Source organism: Phacochoerus africanus, chromosome 2, assembly GCF_016906955.1.
Source record: "Phacochoerus africanus isolate WHEZ1 chromosome 2, ROS_Pafr_v1, whole genome shotgun sequence".
Lineage (NCBI taxonomy): Eukaryota > Metazoa > Chordata > Mammalia > Artiodactyla > Suidae > Phacochoerus > Phacochoerus africanus.
This window is the reverse complement of record NC_062545.1, coordinates 44,840,625-44,860,550: the sequence shown is the minus strand read 5'-3', so window position 1 is coordinate 44,860,550 and position 19,926 is coordinate 44,840,625. Positions and strand designations below refer to the sequence as shown.

General features: G+C 38.4%; 1 protein-coding gene across 3 annotated transcripts; it reads right to left on the bottom strand.

Moving 5' to 3' along the window:
• Window positions 1-519: 519 nt before the first annotated feature.
• Window positions 520-19,590, bottom strand: GPRC6A (G protein-coupled receptor class C group 6 member A). Of its 3 annotated transcripts, none has more exons than XM_047759815.1 (6): window positions 19,330-19,590; window positions 17,262-17,565; window positions 14,082-14,918; window positions 6,554-6,766; window positions 4,523-4,646; window positions 520-1,768 (listed from the first exon to the last, which is right to left on the bottom strand). In XM_047759815.1, the coding sequence occupies exons 1-6, from the start codon at window positions 19,521-19,523 to the stop codon at window positions 654-656; spliced, it is 2,787 nt and encodes a 928-aa protein (XP_047615771.1). In that variant the 5' UTR covers window positions 19,524-19,590; the 3' UTR covers window positions 520-653. The 3 variants fall into 3 exon arrangements, with proteins under 3 accessions (XP_047615771.1, XP_047615792.1, XP_047615781.1); XM_047759836.1 differs by having other exon boundaries at window positions 14,607-14,918; window positions 19,330-19,567; XM_047759825.1 differs by lacking the exon at window positions 6,554-6,766 and having other exon boundaries at window positions 19,330-19,567.
• Between the last annotated feature and the right edge of the window lie 336 nt (window positions 19,591-19,926).

Below are 19,926 nucleotides of genomic sequence, written 5' to 3'. Positions count from 1 at the left end.
TCATGGCACTGTTGTTTCAAGCATGCAGTTATGAAAAGGAGGGAGAGAGCAGTAGCTAAAGAGAATGTCAGGATCATTGGAGACAATGTTATTTTTTATGTTTATCCATTTTGTAAGGATGGGATTGATGTGAAGGGGCAGGAAAATCCTTATCACCAGCCCTGACCTGTTGTTCCCTGAGCTTGGAGGCTTACAGCCATTTGAATACCTTTATATTTAGCATATCACCTGGCACATGGTAACTGCTCAAGTGCTTGTTTAGCTGAATTGAGCAGATGAGGTGGGAAAGTAAAGATGCCCAGGAGAGGAGGAGAACCCACAGAAAGGGGTTTGAGAAGAGGATGGAATAAGGATGATGCATTATGGGCTAATTTTGAATAGAAGAGGTACCTTTAACTATGGGCCCAAGAGGAAGGAGGTAAAGACTGGGGCAGATGGAGGTGGTGAGGAAGGAAAGGAGTCTCAGGTTGAGGGCTCTATTTTCTTTGTTAAATAGATGGTTGAACAGAGGGAGTGTTCAAGCAAAATTTGGTGAAGATAGCAGTAGTGAAGAAATGTAGGGGATATATTGACTTGGAAAGTAAAGGCACATCCCTAAGGCAAAGACCCTAGAAACATTTTATGCTGGAGTGTACCTTCTCTTAAAGACTCATTCAGATACTTGAAGTTCTTTTTCGAGGCAAAGCATTAGATACATATGTAGCATTTTCTCTGCATATGCATGCAAATACTTGTGCCTGAAAATCTTTCCTTTTCTGCCAGGCTGCAGACTTGCCACCAGAGCTGCGACTGGTTGTTGTGACATTGCTGTTGGTGGTGTCCAGTGAAACATGACTCACGGCAAGACTGCTTGCACAGTGGGAAGAGTAACTGTAAATCATCTTGAGAAAGGCAGATTTGGTGTTAGTCTCTTGCTTACAAAGAATAACATAGCATTTGGGGAAGAATGTGCAACATAGGATCCCATAGTTAGATATCAAAATAACAATGATCTCCACAGCTGGCAAGTATTTGCCAAAGGTGGTAGTGTAGATGGGGATGAATGTGATCCAAGCTATGAAGTAAATGAGCATGCCAAATGTTATGAACTTGGCTTCATTGTAATTCTCAGGTAATTTCCTGCCTTTGAAGGCAAATATGAAGCAAATGAAGGCCAGGATGGCAATATAGCCCAGCATGGTGCCAAATGCAAGGATAGATCCCTCCTCACATTCTAGGATAATGACTCTGGGCAAGGAGACATTCTCTTCCACAGCAGGTGCTGCGAAGATTAGCCAGAGTGTGCAGATGACAACCTGGATCCCTGTGCAAGTGAAGATGATGGGGATGGGTTTATAGAGGCACTTGAGGAACTTCTGCAACTTGGGATCAAAGCTGAAGGCCAGCAAAATTTTCAGGGACTTCATCAAAATGCAAGAGATGCATAGAGTAAAGCTGACACCAAAGAGCATCTGCCTGGTTTTACACGTGAAGTTTTGTGGTTCTCCAATGAAAAAACCTGTGCTGGCAAAGTTGAGGAAATGACAGAAGAGGATTACATAGCAGACTGTTAATCCCCCGGAGGATTTCACAACGGGTGTGTTCAGGTTTCTTGTAAATATTATGCCGATGGCCAGAACAAACACTATTCCTAGTAGAGAGAGCGCCAGGAGCAGGATAGCCAAGGAGTCATTCCAGTTGAGGTACTCCACTTCCTTTTCAAAGCACATTGTGCTCCTTACAGGGGCCCAGTGAGTTTCATTGTTGCATAAAAGGCAGTGATCCATATCTAAAAGACAGAGGAGATTCAGTTACACTACAAACATTTAAACTCGGTGGTTGTCTGCAGTACTACAAATGAGACTCCTCATAATCTGACTGAAAAACGGATATAGATGTGTCACATTGGTTACTTATTAATATAAAGCGTTCACACAACACAAAGAAGGTGAGAGAGAAAGGGTGATGGTGAGGGAAGAGGAAGAGGGAAGAGAAAAAAAGGAAGAGAAAAAGCCATCTAGGCTGTTAGTCTTTAGGAAATGAATATACTCAGGATAGATGCTAGCCTCTTTGGAACCAGACGTATCTCAAACTCTCCTTCAAAACACTTGCAGTTCCTGTAATCTTCAATAAGGTTATTGAACTTTCTGAGCCTCTTTCCAAATCCTTTTTTTTTAAAAATAGACCTTGGGAGTTCCCGTTGTGGCTCAGTGGTTAACGAATCCGACTAAGAACCATGAGGTTGCAGGTTCGATCCCTGGCCTCACTCAGTGGGTTAAGGATCCGGTGTTGCCGTGAGCTGTGGTGTAGGTTGCAGACGCGGCTTGGATCCCATGTTGCTGTGGCTCTGGCATAGGCCTGCAGCTACAGCTCCTATTTGACCCTTAGTCTGGGAACCTCCATATGATGTGGGAGCGGCCCTAGAAATGGCAAAAAGACCAAAAAATAAAATAAAAAAATAAAAAAAATAAAAAATAGACCTTGTCTCACTGAGGTGCTGCCTTCAGTGAGATAGTAATTATAAAATGCCTTGCTTAGAGCATATTAGACACTTAATATGGCAGGAGCTACTGTTATAAATAAGGCTGCAGTTCCTTTAAAAACAGAGACAATATGGCTGGGCCACCCTAACTGCTCTCTGAAAGCGAGATAACACAAGATTGTAGTCAGTGACAGCTGGTGAAGAATTAAAGTTTAGTTTCTTCCCCCAGAGGTTAGTAATATTGAGCCTCTCACAAGGCAGTAATAAGCTGGAAAGTGATTTATGCCGATCCTGCCTGCAGAGTGGCGTAAAGAGTTGATGTCAGAGGGGCTGTCTGGGAATATGATTACATTGGTCTCCCCATTCCCACTCTCTAAAGATGGAGTCCCAGCTTCTTTCAAAAAGCCTCTCACCCATCATCCAGTTGATTACATTCCACAGTGCCTATGTTTTCTTCATCAATGTCAAAGTCAAGTTGTGTTTCTGTTTATAAGCTTCACATTTCCAGCCTCCTTGTCTTTCTAAATCCTAATTCCTACAAATATCCATTCTTCTCTGTCTTCCCCTTAACCGCTGCTGCTAGCATCTGCCATTTCATGTTCAGTGAACATTTATTGGCCCTGTTTATGCACAAGAGCTGTGTGCTGGAAACATAGAGAAGAATAGGAGGTGGTGTCTTTCAGCTCTCCTGAAATTCTTGCTTTTCCTCCAGAGTTGTGCTCGTCTTCTACACTTCTTGGAAGCAACTTGTCCTGGTTTTCAAAAGAAAACCCAGATTGTATCTTGAAAGACTCCTATATCTTTTTTTTTTTTTTTTTTTTTTTTGCTTTTTAGGGCCACCGTTAGCATATGGAGGTTCCCAGGCTAGGGGTCAAATCAGAGCTACAGCTGCCAGCCTACACCACAGCCACAGCAATGCCAGATCTGAGCTGTGTCTGTGACCTATACCACAACTCACAGCAACATCAGATCCTTAACCCACTGAGCGAGGCCAGGGATCAAACCCATAACCTCATGGTTCCTAGTCAGATTTGTTTGCACTGTGCCACAACGGGAACTTCAAGACTCTTATATCTTTATGAGAAATAAATGCTGTGTACTCTCTTGGTGTTTTATTTATCCCACTTGGCCGGCAGTTGCTGGATACCATATTGCCTGGAATATTTTCCACTCAATTACTTCATTACACAGCACAGCCCTCCTAAGGTTGAGATAAATGGCATGTTGATGAAACACTGATAGAACACTGTTGCAGTTTTTTACATTGGGACACTTCTCTTCTTGGAGCCAATAAGGAAAAAGAATGAACTTTTGGGAACTCTTTTGGCTCTGGGGCTCTCAGCTTTTATAGAAGGTGAGTATGAATACTACAATAAACTGGGGAATTTAATGCTTTTCAACTAGGCTTAACTCCAGGAAAAGCACTCATGGCTCTTTTTAGGACATCAAAGGCTGCTGACCTCACTCTTGTTCTTTACTTGTGTATTTTGTTCTGATCTTTGCAAATTGTTAAAAACAGGTTTGGCAGGTAATCAGCGAGGAGCACCTCATCTCTGCCAGTGGTTCCCCTCTTCTTCTCATGAAAGGTTCTTTCTTCTTAGGCTTTGCTGTTAGCTCTTGGTAGGAATAGCACAATCTCTAGGATAGGCACACCTCTGGGTTTTCATCATATTCAGTTTAGTTAATTCAACATGTATTTATTTATAGATATTGTGCTCAAGTTACAAGTCAAGCATGTCTGTGTGGGGCGCACATGGACAAAAATTGACAGAGAACGTGTATTAATGTAAGAGGTACTGAGAGGAAGTCCAGTGGATGGGATGACATTTTCCCTTGGAAGTAAAGCTACTTTTATATCTGTTACGTATTGGTTGTGCATCTGCTGCTATACTAGGGCAGATTTCATGATCAAGTGAAATCTCACTGGAATTTAATCTAGCAGACACATAAGACATCTTTTATTTTTCAAATAAAAAAATAAAATAGAATTCATATAAAAAAATTGGCCTATGAGACATGGGTCAGGTGTGTCAGTGTACATATTGTAGTGAGTGTAATTACCTGTCTGATTACTATAGTGATTTTCAGGACAGTTCGCACATTCATAGCAGCAGATGTGTTGACTTTTTGTGATTTTCTTCATTTGCCCAGGGAGGCATTCCTTGGAGCATTTAGATTGAATTTGCTGCAAAGAGAAAAGAAATCCCAAATAGTTTTTTTTTTTTTCCAAAAAATTCATCCTAAAAAAAAAGTTTACCCTGTTTTTGACTTAAAAGATTTATTTACGAAACAGTATTTTGGTCTCTTTTTTCATAGTGTAACAGAATTGTTTTCTTTTCTGGAGGAATTTCAACAAGTTTAAAACATAGAAAATAGTTCAGATAGTGAAACTGCTTAGGAAGAACACAGTTTTTGTCACATTAATACATTTGTAAGCAAATAAGGAAAATTAACTCTTAGAAAGTCCTTAGCAAAGGCAAAATGTGTAGTGGTAAAAGTAAAGAAAGAAGTGATGTTTGGAAAATTTCAATCCTGTGATGTATAAAGAGTTCAACTATATAAGAAAATAGTAAATTATTGGATTTTCATATTCTTTTGAAGAAGTTTATTAATCATGCTATCCAAGGAGCTTGTCCAATCTAAACTTTAAAAAACAGGAAAATTTTGATTTTAAAACCCATTAACTTACTAGTTAAAAAGATAATGCTAGATATATAAATAATATTTAAATCATCCAGAGAAATTAGGTTATAATTCTGCATGTCACAATGTGAGTCGCACACAGCATCCCACTTTTATGGAACCCTCTGTTTCCAGTATAGCTCTTACCTCCTTGTATTTCAGCTTTTTTTTTTTCATTCATAATCCCTAACTCATGGCACATATTGTGAGATAAAAAATTACTGTCTTACTCTTACCCTGGGGAAGCCAAAGCAGAATGAGGCTTTCTCTAGATTCTCTTAACACTATTGCTAGCCTGGCACAAAGTCCCTAGTTAACTAGTTTTTCCTCTGGGACCTGAAAATAACCTGACTGAGAGAGAAAAGTAGCCAACATTAGTAGCCTTGTGTTCAAAAGAGATGGCTTTCTTCCTCTCACCACAGCTATTGCTGATCTGGGTTTTCAGCTGGCAGGTTATCTCCTTTATGGATTCCCCAGGGAAAACTTTTAATCGGAAGTATCCACACTCCTGTATCATGCTCAGAAGACACAAAAGGATTTGACTATGAGATAAAGTTGTACATCATTAGGGGGATAAAAGCGAAACCCTTCTTCCCAGCAACACAGTTCCTTCTCTCTCCCCACATAAGAGACAGCAAAGACCTTCTAAAGTCTAGTATTGGTAATTTGGGACTATCAATAGGTTTAAGATTGTTTGGTTTTGTGGACTATGGGTTTTGATGACTTACAAAAATGCTGATACTCCAACTAGCCTGCATATTGACAAGTGAATCTTGAAATCTGACCTAGTTGATTCACATAATGTTGGTTCTTACTACCTCCCTGAATTATTTCTGGGTGTTTCTATCAGAAAGGAAGACTTGTCCCTCTTTTCACTGTTGTCAGCCCCTTCCATTTAGTCCCTAAAAGCTCTACTCAGTTATCCGTTATCCCATCATCTCCCCCTCATTAAGTGTCTCCCCTACAAAGTCTGGAGATGTCCTGTCACAAATAAAAACAGCCCTTCTTGCAGAAATTATATTAATGCTCAGTAGCATTTAGGACCCACCGTAGGTTAGAGATCGTGAATTTCAAGTGAGAATAGTCAGCAAGGTAGGTTTTCTATTCTCTTTCTTTTTTGTTTGTTTTGGCCAAGTTCAGCTACATGGGGGCTACACTGATTAGGCAGAGAGTTTACTTTAACCAGAACTATACTTTGGTCCAATATATATGATGAAGAGAAAGAGATGGGCAAGGGGATTGAGGGTGTGTACAAGGGAGTGATATACAAGTTGACCATGGAATTTAAGGAGGGAAGCTGTAGACAGAGAACAGGTGGTAGGATCACTGGAGGTCCTGGTGGGGTCAAGAACTTTACAGTTGAAGTACCAACTAAGTTAAATACTACAAAGCAGCCAGTCACAAAATTACCTTAAGATTCCTGAACTCATTTCTTGTTTCTTGGTCTGTGACAATGAAGACATCATTCTTCAGGTCATATTGTGCCATCTTGGTGATAGTCATGTGGCCATCAATCTCCTTCCAGAGCACAACATCATATCCGGTATTCATATCTCCATGGGCATCAAAATGAAATGAGCTCCCTCCATCCATGAATGTCACATTTTTCAGTACATGAAGTAACTAAGAAAAATATAAACAGAAACAAAGACTGATAGAAATATTTTAAGTATATCAGTTACCCTAAGTATAATACTACCTTACAAGGGATATCACCTAAAAATTAGAAAAAGGACATTCTGGATCAGTGAGTGTGGTAACTAGTTGAGAAGGTTCTTAACCACTAGGCAACAATTTGAGAATTGTGGCCTCATTTCCACCAAAATCTTGCTCTGTGAATTGAGAAAGCAAGTTAATGTTTATGAAGGTAGCGTCTCTAGCCTATAACATTGGAGCATCTTTATTTTTCCACCTTGCAAAACTTCGGAATGAGTCCTCTGGGGCAGATGCCTGGGCTCTAATTCTGGTTCCATATTTCATTAGTAGTATGGTCCTGACAGTTACAATATTTTTCTAGGCTTTGGCTGAGGTAAAAGAAACCTACCTAATGGGATTATTTTAAGGATTAAATGTAATTATGCATGTAAACAATTTAGCCCAGCATCTGGCATAAATTGAGTTAATAAAGTTTAGCTTAAAGCCTTTAAAATACCTGTTATGGGGTTCCCGTCGTGGCTCAGTGGTTAATGAATCTGACTAGGAACCATGAGGTTGCAGGTTCAATCCCTGGCCTTGCTCAGTGGGTTAAGGATCCGGCATTGCCATGAGCTGTGGTGTAGGTTGCAGACGTGGCTCGGATCCCGCAATGCTGTGGCTCTGGCGTAGGCTGGCGTCTACAGCTCCTATTAGACCCCTAGCCTGGGAACCTCCATATGCCTCGGGAGTGGCCCTAGAAATGGCAAAAAAGACAAAAAATAAAAAATAAAATAAAATACCTGTTATTAGCTAATAGGGATATTGTACAAATAAATAAAAATACTTTGAGTCTATCAACTAATAATGTCACCTGACATCCATATATTACTTGCTAATATTCAAATCTGTGATGTCCTTTTACTCCGTGACAACTCAGTGAATGAAGCAGAGCTGGGGTCCCTTCCTCTTTTCTCAGAGAAGATCCCAGCCAAGGGGTGAAGTACTTTGTCTGGGGACACACATCTTGACTTTCATTCTGGGGTCTTTCCATTGCACCGAAAGATATATCGATTTCAAATCTCCTCACTGCTTTTTCCCTCCTGACTAAAATCAATCATCAGTGTGCCATTTGGAGTTAAGGAAAGCAGGAAAATTCATCCTTCCTTTCTGGAGTCACAGTCAGCCTGGGTCTCTGAGTAGGCAATCCAAATCTCTAGTGTCATGCTCACCATCCTCCTGTTGAAGGCTAAGGGGACAGAGCTGCAGAGCTGGGAGACAGTCCAGTAACAATAGCACCACACCCTGCTCTTGGGGCATGTACTTCAGAGTGTCCCTGCCTGAGAAGTTAAATTGATGGGCCTAAGATAACTGCTAGTGCCTTCCCTCTAAATCCATACTTTATTACTCATTTGGTGCAGATCTTATCATCTCCAATGGCTTTCAAGTCTGTTTCAGTAAATGAGAGTATAGTAAGGTGACCTCTCAATTCTATTTCCAATTTAGTTCAGAAAATGATTTTTTTTAACTTGAGAAGAAAGAAATATAATGAAAAATTACTTTCTTGTCACTTAATTTGTACAGTGAGAATTTATATGCAGGACAGCTAGAACACAAAATGTTTTATTGACAAATGAGGTAGCCATATTGAGTTTGTGCTGAAGAGAAAGAATACTGGACTGAAGGAGAGGAAAACAGCAGTTCTGACTCCACTGTTAACTTGATATATAATTATGGGTAAGTAAAACACATTGGGTCCATGCCTCTAAATCTGTGAGGCTTATGTGGCTTTTGTTGGGTGCAAAGTCTATAGAACAAGGCAGAAATTATTCTCTTTGAATCGAATTATACTTTTTCTATTTTTTCTCTTTTGTGAATGTTCCTTTCATTTTTTTTTTTTTTTGCAAATAGAATATAAGAAAAGCAAATTGTATTTTAAATAAATATGTTACCTACAATGGTCATGTCAATGACCAAATATCACTTTAGCAAAATTTTAGTGTGTGTACTTAGGTATATACATTGATTTTTTTCTTAATTAGTATTGTTTTAAAGAAGCAAGATATCAGATCTAACATGGTAGAATTAACCAACAAAATCTTATTCCAGCAATTGCCTGGAACAAAAAATATGGAGGGAAAAAAAAAAGAAGTAAAGCCCCACCTTCAATGTTCCCATCTGTACGTGTGTATTGATTTTTCTTCTGTTCCTTCCATAAGCCCCAGTTACTTAGTTCTTTTGGGAGCTTTTCCTCTTCCCTTCTTTTATTTGAACTATAATTTCCACCAGTTTTTTCCTGCATTTAATTATGTTTTTACAGAGTAAGTCTCTAGCATATATACCTTCTGTAAATAATGTTAACAATGTATGATGTAAATAAACTAGTATAATTCTGTTTGTCCTCTATGGGGAAGATAGTGGAAGCAAATAAAATGGTGCTTTCATTACTTGTTAAATATTCTATCAAAGAGTTGCTCTCGATTAAGGTAAATTTTGAACATTAATGCTACAGTTAATAAGCTACTAAAAGCTTTTTCCATCCATTATTTTTCAGAGACCCTGAAACTCACTGTAATTTGATCCTACAAAATTTAGAGAGTAGGATTTGCATTTCCATGATTATATAATTCACCTCTGTATGGTAATGACCTGTTTTTGAGAACACAAGGCCAGGAGGCCACTCCAGTTAAGCTGTTGTGGTTGATGTTGTTTTCCATGTCCCCAGCTGTTCTGCTGTCCACTGCATCGCCATGAGTGAGTCTGTGCTTAGGAAAAGAGGCATCTACGTAAATTAGAGAATAGCAGAGAAATCATACTTCCATCTCTTGCATCTGCACCTTATGTCTTTTTCTTTTGTAAAGTTTTCTATGGTGTAGCAAAAATCACATTGGACTAAGGCTGGGACAGCTTCACTGTTAACTATTTGGGTGACTAGAAGCCAGACCCTTACTGCTGAAGTCCCCTCTATCGCTAAACTGCTGCAAGTCTCAGTCACCAATAACACTTCCTCTTGCCAGTTCTCCAGGATTAAGTGTAGTGAACATGAAATCTGCGGATTTACCATAGTATTTAAAGATTAGAGATGATGTCTGTCAATGCTTAGTATATTAGACCTTAAAAATTAATTAGTTATTATTTTCCTCACCACTCCAAAATCATTCCCTTCTTGGACCATCTCTCTTCTGGCTTTCGGACAACTACACTTGAATTTATCATAATTTCAAATTCAGTTATCTCCAAAATAGAATGCTTAGTAATTCTTCTCCCCACCAGACCTTCACTTTTTTCTCTTTCCATCCTAAGCAAATGGCATTGGTTGCCCAAAAAATTTAGAACCATTTGCAACATCTTTGGTTCTTTCTGCCATATTTTACATCCACTCTATCTCCAATTGCTCTTCATCTCTCCTCTGAAGTATCCATGTATATTCCTCTCCATCTTCCTTGTCACACCCTTAGTACCTGTGGTACTTATACCTGTAATATAAAGCGTCCTTATTGTATGTCTGGATTTCCAAATTAGTCTTTCCCTGTCTGTCTTGTTTTCCCCTAATCAATGCACATTGCAGTAAGAATGCTATTTCTACACTGGGAAGCAAGTCACATCACTCTTCTGTCTAAAAATAACTTTAATCAGGAGCTCCCTAGTGGCCTAGTGGTTAAGGATTCAGTGTTGTCACTGCTGTGGCTCAGGTTTGATCCCAGGCCCAGGAACGTCCCTATGCTGTGGGTGTGACTAAAATTTTTTTTAAAATAAAAATAAGAATAGCTTTAATTGGCTCCCCTTTGCTCTCTCAAGTCCAAGCCTTTTAACATAGCTTGCGAACTTTCTATTGGAAGAATGGTTTCTGAACCAGTAGTATCAGCTCGACCTGAGAGACTGTTAAAAGTGCAGACTTTCAGGTTCCCCATACTGGAACTACTGAATTAGCTTCAGCATGAAAATAAGATTCCCACGTAATTTAACTGTCCAACCAAGTTAGAGATGCTCTGATTGATAAGGCCTTAATGATGGATGCTTCACTCACCCTCCACTTTTCTTTGCCTGTAATTTCTGCAAATGACTCCAGTTCTAAGGCAGTATTTTCTGCCCTCTAAAGATGTCTTGCTTTCTGTCACTTCTGTGACTTTACTGCAGTATTTCTATCCTGCCTAACTCCCGCTTATCTATCACATTCACCAGAGATGACACGAACTTGGAGAATGTTCTCTGAATTGCTAATACTGAATTAGCTGCCTCAATTATACGCTTCCCTGCCATCTTGTATTTATATGGAACATTACAATACATTATTCTGCACTGTAATCAGCTCCTTAATTGTTTCATTGTAAACCCCACTAGACATGTGATTCCTTTAGGACGAGAATTGTCTTGTTCTCTATAATATTTTCAGCACTCAATACAATGGCTGAAACACTGAGACATCCAACAAATATTTGCTAACTAATTGTGTGACTAGTAGTTTGACTGTTATACATTCTCTCATCCCACGTACATCACTTCCTACCTTGTGTATCATCCAAAGGAAAGGAAAGCAGGAAAATCAAAATCACTATTCACTACAAGGAGGTGGCATCCTCACACATAGGAGAAACATTAAAAAAATCTGTTGAGATGAAACTAAGTAGGTAAGTAAGACTGTGCAGTCCCTGAATTCTGTTCATGGATATCACCAAGTGAAGAGCCAAAGGAAAGATTATCCTCAAATTTTGGAGAAAACCAATTCCTTTTAAGTTATTTGAATCTAAAACCATTCAGAAAGTATTTTTAAAATACTAGTGAATTTTGCCAGGGGACAAAATAATTTTTAGGAATATATCTTTGATTAGTGACCCTAAATGTTGCTGATCTTTCAAATTTGATGTCTATAGAGATTTCTTTATAAAAAGACAATTGTTTGCATTATTTTTCCTTCTGAATCTGGCACAAACGTGGCTCACTCACTCATGATCAAAAGAGCAAGGCAGGCATCTGTTCCTCCTTTCCAGTCTGTTTCTGTTTGTTTCTAGATAACCATGCTCCCAGGGGAATACAGACTGATCCCAGGCTTCTAGTGTTTAAATAAAACATTTTAGAAGACTCTGCTTCGATTATACTTTCTCAAGATTTAGCCTCAGCATGTTTGAGACCTATTCCTGATGTAAAACACTTTCCCAGGTCTCTGGTGGATAAATAGCTATTGCTATTTGTATTTCTCTTTCCTTCTGAGTGTCTTTATAGCTTCTCCCCTTTATCTGATTTTTATTTTCTCTCCATTCCTCTTTCTCAACCTCTCATTCTTAAAATTTCATGTGGTAATTTCCACTTAACTTACAGGTTTTATTTTATTTTATTTTATTTTACCAATCTTTCATTAAAGTTTTACACTTCTAAGAGTATGCTTTCAAACAGGCATCTTAAATCACTAGACATATAATGTTTAGCAATAATAAAAAGGTTTTTACAGCAGGATAGCCCTGGAAACCTCATATATATACACACACAGATTTATATATGTATATTTGTAAGGAGAGTTTTGATTGAAAATAAAATTCCTAATCTCTGGTCTTACCTCTTCCTTAGGTTTTGTTGCCTTGCATTTACAAGGTGAAAACTAGTTTCAAAATGAGCAACTTAAAACATCCTATGACCATCATATGATCCACTCAGATGTAAGCCGATCACCTCAGACCTTGGAGCTTGTGTTTATGGGTGTTTAAAGTAAAAATGACACAAGTAGAAATAGCCTTCCCTGGACACTCACTTTTGTGATCAGAAGAATTGGATCCTATTCCCTTTTACCTTTTTTTTTCCCTAACAGATTTAAGATATATTTTGGGGGAGTATGATTCTGCCTTAAGACAGACAAGTTTGGCTTTGAATATACGTGATTGAAAAATTTGTTTCAAAGGAGTAAAATTTATCATATAAAGCAGCAGTTTGCTTTTAAATGCCTCGTGTATGGATATTTTAAAAACACCATGGGAAATGTTCACTGAATAGGGCCACATTAAGTTGTTTGGGGGTTTTTTGGTTTGTTTGTTTTTGTTTTTGTTTTTGGCTGCATGTGGAAGTTCCCAGGCCAGGGATCCAACCCCCACCACAGCACTAACCCAAGCTGCTCTGCAGTGACAATGCCAGATCTTTAACCCACCGCACCACAGGGAAACTCCTGACCACATTCATCTTTAATTTGAGTTTAACCCACAGAGCTATCAAAGAGGAGAAGGGGAAAGACTTCTTTTACATAATTCATGTTTCATTTAAACCTGAGAGATATGGCAGGAGTTGTTATAACTGACCCAACAACACTCATGAAGAAGACTGTGTCCTAGGGAGACTGCCTTAAGTAAGAGTCATAACTGGAGGCATTGAGACTATAACCACCAGAGATACCATGAAAAGCAAGAGGTATGGAGGCAGAAGATCCAGACTAGAGTCATACTTCCGGTACTTTTATCTTCAGTTTCCTTATTCATAATGTTTAGCAATAATAAAAAGGATCATTAATCATGCCTGGCCTTGTATTTGTTAAGAGCATTAAGAGAGATAATTAATATGAAGCTTTGAAAAACTGCAAGATCAGATACAAATCCATAAACCAAAGGAGAATAGCACTATCAACAGAATCTTCTTGGAAAATAAAAGAACACAACTTTGGTGGGTTAGAGTTGGAGGTGAAGGTAAAAAAAAAAAACTCAATTATCCTTAAGAACAAATAATTGACGCCAATGATTATTCTCTGGGACTTCACCTCTGGTGTCCTGCCCCTCAGTGAGCCACATCCACCCTCCACTTTCCCCAAGGGACCCTCTGAGTCCCGCAGCTGCAGTCATCTGATGAATTGATTTCTGCTGCATGATCTGAGGTGTCCATACACATATCTGGCAGTTAACTGGGTCAGTTGGCTTGGACACTTAACTTGTGGTTTTTACAGCAGGATAGCCCTGGTAACCTCATACTTTGCAGGAACATTGTGACCTGACCTATGTGGATAGCTACTAAGAACAAAGGAACCTGACACCAAGAAGTTTGTAATTACTAGCCACACCCCTCCCTCAACTTGCCTTTAAAAATGCTTTACTGAAACCCTTTGAGGAGTTTAGGGCTTTTTTGGGCACAAGCCACCTGTCTCCTTACATCGTCCTGCAATAAACCTTTCTCTGCTCAAAAAAAAAAAAAAAAAGAAAGAACTAAAGATAGAAATGCAGATTATTCAAACACTGGAAATATCTACTTATTAAAAGCAGTTTATGTAAATATTTGTAAACTAAAGCAAGGAAGGAAATGATGGTAGAAGAATTTTCTCAAATGTGTGAGTTAGTACCTCCCATGGTTGAAAGGCATTGGGGTTCTGACAGTCTCGAGCTTGGCACAGATCCCGAATGGCATATCCAAGGGCAAACACTGCAAGCTGAATACTGTGGACAAATCCCGGCTCAGTGTAATCCCACAGGAAGTCATTTCTCAGGGAGAAGTTCCTTTCTATGTCCTTGTTAGCCTTGTAGGCCAAAGTCCCCTGAGAATAGTTGGAAATGCACTGACTCAAATCACTGTCCTTAGCATCTGCACAGGCAGCCAAGAGCATGGCATATTCATTTAAGGGCTTGTTATTATCACTGGGAAACAAATGCAGATTTTGAAGAAAGGAATGGAAAGAGGACATGTTCCCTCTTCTAAAGGTAAATCCTACAACTTTACCAATCCTTTTAACATTAGGAATGGTAGTTATCTTGGTGGCTGTTGACCAGTTATCACTAGCAATCCAGATCTTATTTATATTCCTTTCAATGGCTTTACTGAAGAGATTGAAAACATGGAATTGACTCAGGAACACCACAATGACATTAACTTGGGCTTCTGCTATGATTTTCTCAAGTGCCTGATTGATCCTGACTTCAATGGTATTATCTGAGAGGAAGGCTGGGAGAACTTCTTTGAAGGCTATGCACACGTTATTTGCCACAGCCTGAATTGTAAAAGTGTTGAGAGCCAGTCGTCCATAGTCATCATCTGTGGTTATGATGCCAATCCAGTTCCAGCCAGATTTCTGAATCAGTTGGGCCATTGCTTTAGTCTGGTAGAAGTCACTGGGCACAGTCCGTAAAAATGAAGGAAATCGAATTTTGTCACTCAAGGTTTCTGCAGTTGATTCATAACTCACCTGGAAAGGGACAACATCTTTGTTACGGTGTTGATGAGCTGCAGGTGGCTATTCATAGTAGGTGTGCTTCTCTTTGATTTCTGTGAGTTTCCATAATATATTCTAAATTCTTTGATCCCTTGTATCCTTTACCTCTGAGGGACTACTTTATAAATAGCTTAAATCATGATATTTAGAACCTGGTGATTTAGTCAGTGCTTTTCAATCATTTAATACTGTTTGAATAGTAGAAGTCCTTCAAGATTCTACCTTATATCTCCACCCACATGCCTATATCCATTTCTATCTATCTTATATCTCAGGCCAGAGCCAATAGTGGATATTATTTAAAGACTTAGAGATAAATATGGGAAAATACAGCCAGTCAAAGGAGCAAAATGAATTTTGGAACACTTTGTTCAAAATTTGTATAAAAAACGACTTTGGTGATATTTATTCTAGGTAAAATAAAGCATCCAGACAAATAATCATCTGTTTAGAGGTCAGAAATTTTTTTTCTCTAAAGGACCACATGTAAAATACTGGTCAGTCACATATAGTCTCTGGCTCTCTGTCCGTCTCTCTCTATATATATAGTATTTTTTGTTATAATCTTTTTAAGAAGGTAAAAATTATTCTCAGTGTGACAGCACAAGAGCATGAGAGCCACATTTGACCCACAGGCTACAGTTTCCTGACCCCTAATCTACTCAAATGGACAGCAGCGTTTTGGGAAACCTACCTAAGGTGTGCAGAGTTTTCTCTAATTTACAGCTTTGGAGATTTTAGTCTAAGGAGAGTTACCATCTTCCACAGCTGCGATTGCACTGTACACTTTGTCAGTGATTTTTTTTTTTTTTTTTACTATTTAAAGCAGCTACATGGTAATGCAGGAAGACAATAGGCTTTGGAGTCCAACAAACTGTTAGAATCCTGACTCTAATAATTGGCAAAGTTAGTTCACATTTCTTTGCCTGTGCAATGACATGATTCTTGTGAAGATTGAAGGAGAAAATTTAAATGGATATTAGCACACAGTGGACAGTCACTAAATCTTAGTTCCCTTCCTGGTGCCTGACATTGCTATGCTCACCTTCACTGTGCGACTTGGGCCTCTGTAAAATCACTGTTACCTATGGAGGGCGTGCTCTCCTATTGTGTAGTCTACCATGGAAATTACAATTTTACATTAAATAACCCTTGTTAAAAAATAGTCTACTTTTCTTACTTGTAACCTAACTAATCTTACACATAGTCTAGAAATTTGGGGCCAAAGCCTCATCTCTGAGCTATTTGGGGGAATAATTCTTTTTGTTTGTTCTGTTTTGGACTTAAGCTTTTTGTTATCAAACTCACTAGGCTATAACAGAACTCTCAAGAATTGTACTCATTTAGTCTACTTCCAGAAAGTTATATATTTCTTATGCATAAATGTATATGTATATGTATTTCTATCTGTTTACTTATATCAGATGGTCATTTCATTTCTTGATAATCTGCAATAAGCCTCTTCTAACTTTTAGTTTCTAATCTTTGCTGAGCTTAGAAAGCAGTAACCTAGCGAGTTACAGAGTGATGTGATATAAAAGTTAGTAGCTCAAAATCAAAGCTAAGGGAGCTTGTTTGACTCTGAGTAATGTGAAGGAACTTAGTGCAATGCTCTCTAATATGTGCTTTTGTCTTTCAGAGACCATTTGCTATTTCCTGGTTATCAGCTGGCATTATAGGAAGCTAAGTAGTTCCTCAACTCTGCTCAAAGCCTTTCCATCATACTCAAAACAAAATTGCAAACCACATCCCAGCTTACATGACCCAGCCCTTGTCAGTCTCTACAAATGGGTCTTTTACTCTGCTTCTTTCTGCTCAAACTGATTTAGCCATATTGACCTTTTGTTATTCTTTGGACATTTCAACTTTGCACTTACTGTTTTCTCAGCCTAGATACTCTTTTTTCCTCCCCCATCTTCTCTTGGCTGTCTCCATTCGTTCAAGTTTCAGGCTAAATGTCACCTCCTTGAGAAGTCTTCCTGGACTTCCATACTCCCTTACCCCCCACTTCCTCTTCAATTCTGTTCCTAATAACTGACCGGTGTTATTTTAGAAACAAGGTAGTTGAGGTGCCCAGAAATTTCTGTCTTATCCAAGTCATGCTGAAAGCTCTCAGGAAGTAGACCTGACAGACTGAGGGATGACTACTCTTTGGTGCTTTGATTACTATATTATCTGTAATAGCCTAGCCTCTCTTTGACTGAAGAGAAAGGTTGAAGTCAAAGCATCTCCGAAACACATTTTCCAGACTATCCTGATCTTTTCAAAATAAAGAATATAACCAAATCCAACACATGGAGCTAGAATAAAACCCACCTGTGGTATAAGCTGTAAATTCAGCATCCTGGAGACTGCCATGGTTATTTCTGAGTAGCCAGCACCTATGACCGCCTTTACCCTTGGCGTGTAGCTGGAATAGTCGCACTTAAACTCCATGATTTCTCCAGAGCTGTTGAACTTAGAGAGAAACCTCAGAGCAGCTGCCATTGCCACAGTGACATCTGTACAAGTGTCATAGATTTCATATCCTAGTTTGACACCAGATAATAGTGTTGAATTATTGATCATCTCAATGCTGTGTATCATGGCAAGAGTTTGAAGAAAATTTGATATTTCAAAGCTGTTGAGAAACAAGTTTTTTTTTTTTTTTGAAATCAGAACATACCTCTTCTACAGACATGGTGATATCCTATTTTATTTTCATTTCTGCCTTATAATAAATTCCTGAATCAATGAAGGGGGGATCTGTATTTTATTTTTAAATTTTTAATGGAAAATTTTCTGAAAGGTATATAGGAACCTACAGTTTCTTACATGGAGTCTTCAGAACAGGATTTAACCCTTTATTGATTAAATTTGGGATCATTTGGAGTATTCAATTTAATATTCTTCAGTATACTGTAGATTATCTGATTTTCGTTCCCTTTTGTAGTTAGATGCCAGCATTTTATTGTTATCCAAGTATCTGCTTTTTTAGACTTACTTTACTTTTCTGATGCTAGTCTATTGTGGTTAGAAATCAGATTAATAAAACTTTTAAGAATTACATATAAAACAGGCCCTGGGTAAACGCCCAATAGCTTCCTCCTAGGTAATGTGTACTATTTAAGTTCCAAGGCACAGATGTTTCCTCTTTTAGTGGGTCTACCCAGTTGATTTCTGGACTTGTGATTATTCTAGAGCACTGAATTGTTTGATTACTGATCAAGTTTATCTCACCCACCACTATATACAAAAGGTGCCTAATACATAGTAAGAATTCAATAAGTATTCTTAAGTGAATAAAAGGGGATATTTTTGTTCAGGGTTTTGATATTTTCAAGTTTCTTTTTAATTCATTGATTTATGATAAATTGCTAATCGAATAATGCTATTTGTTATTGCAGAGTATCTAAATGTGGAGTTTGGCAAATGAGCATTAAATTTTTAAGTTAAAGAAAGAAACAAAGAAGAGAGAAAGGTTAAAGTGATGATCTGTCTAACAAATAAAATGTGTGCTGTTTTCAGAGTCCACCTCATGTTAGTTCCATGAATATTCAAAGCACTTTGGTATTTACCTCAGTATCCCTCATGCCTAGACTAGGGCCTCAGTAAAGCAGACATTTGATCAATACCTGTTCAGTGTTGAATAAATGCTGTTCTCTCAAGGAGTGACAATAAGGTGAAAGGATGTTCAGAGATTTTTTTTCCAGAATAATTTGCTTATTGGTCAAATGAGCCTTTTTAGCATTTTCCATCCTTATTTTTTGGCCTATGATTATGCAGTCATTCTTTGGTGCCAATTTAGTGCTCCAAAAATCTTAATTAATTATTTTGGGGTGTTCACTGGTATTCCTGTTAATCAGTGATTAAGATGACAGTAGCTCAAAGTGCCCAACTACTGGGGAGAATGCCAGGAAGGAGTCTTTGTGAAATGTGGGGTTACATTTTATCTGAAAGCATTCATAGTGTTGAAAAAAATGTCAGTGTAGAGAAAAATGTTAAGTCTGTTTTAAACACAGAATTACATAAAGATCCAGGTTTGAAACAACCCATGTTCGTGAGTGATGAAAATACAGATGTGCTGTATATGTTTGTAGTGGACAGGCTACGGTGTCTTTTCATTGGTTTTATCGCGTGACTTCAGGGGTTATTCATTTTAGGCAAAATCCAAATAAATAATTTAATGGAAAGCATTCATTTCCTCTATACTTGGAAGATGATTACACATGTAGTGCTAATATGTGTCTCTTTTAAGGAAGAATTGCAAGACTATATGCAACTTAAAAATATGATCTTACATTTTATTAAAATAATTTAGATGTTAATACAAATAAACATTTACATGCCCTAGTCTTCTGGTATAATCTTGAAGTCTAACTGTGTTCTTTGAGGCTTTACTCACCCGACACACTTCTGGATCTCTGGTCGCCTGGGGTAGTCTTCTGAGGAAAGCATTTTTTCATGAATGGCAAATAAACCTCCAATTATGATATGTCCTGGAGAACTGGCAGCCACAAAGTCGTCAGGGGCCTGGCAAGGCTGGGAAGTAGCAAAAATAATCACAAAACAGGTAATCAGTATGATCAACAGTGCCATGTTCCTATCTCATTTGCTCACTTCTTGCAAGTTCTTAGGGACCATGGAGCTCACAGAGTGCCAGGAACCTGCTTCCTATTTCACCTGTAAACACTACGGAAGGTATAGGACAGTGTCAGGGGCCACAAACAGTCAGTGTTCAAATACTTGATGACAGTCATAACAGTTCTTCACCAATGAGAGCTTATCAGACTCTCATACCCCACTGTTGATGTGTGATCACAGTTACTCCAGGTATAAGCTGACAGATTAGAAACCCAGCTTCTCACTGTGATACACTCTTTTACTCCACTGACATGTCAAGTCTTTTATAGAATCGTCAAGAGGGAGCCGTTTGGGAAAGTTTTCCCCACTGCAGAAATGGACAGTTTTGCATTTTCGCAGGTATCACATTCAAGGCACA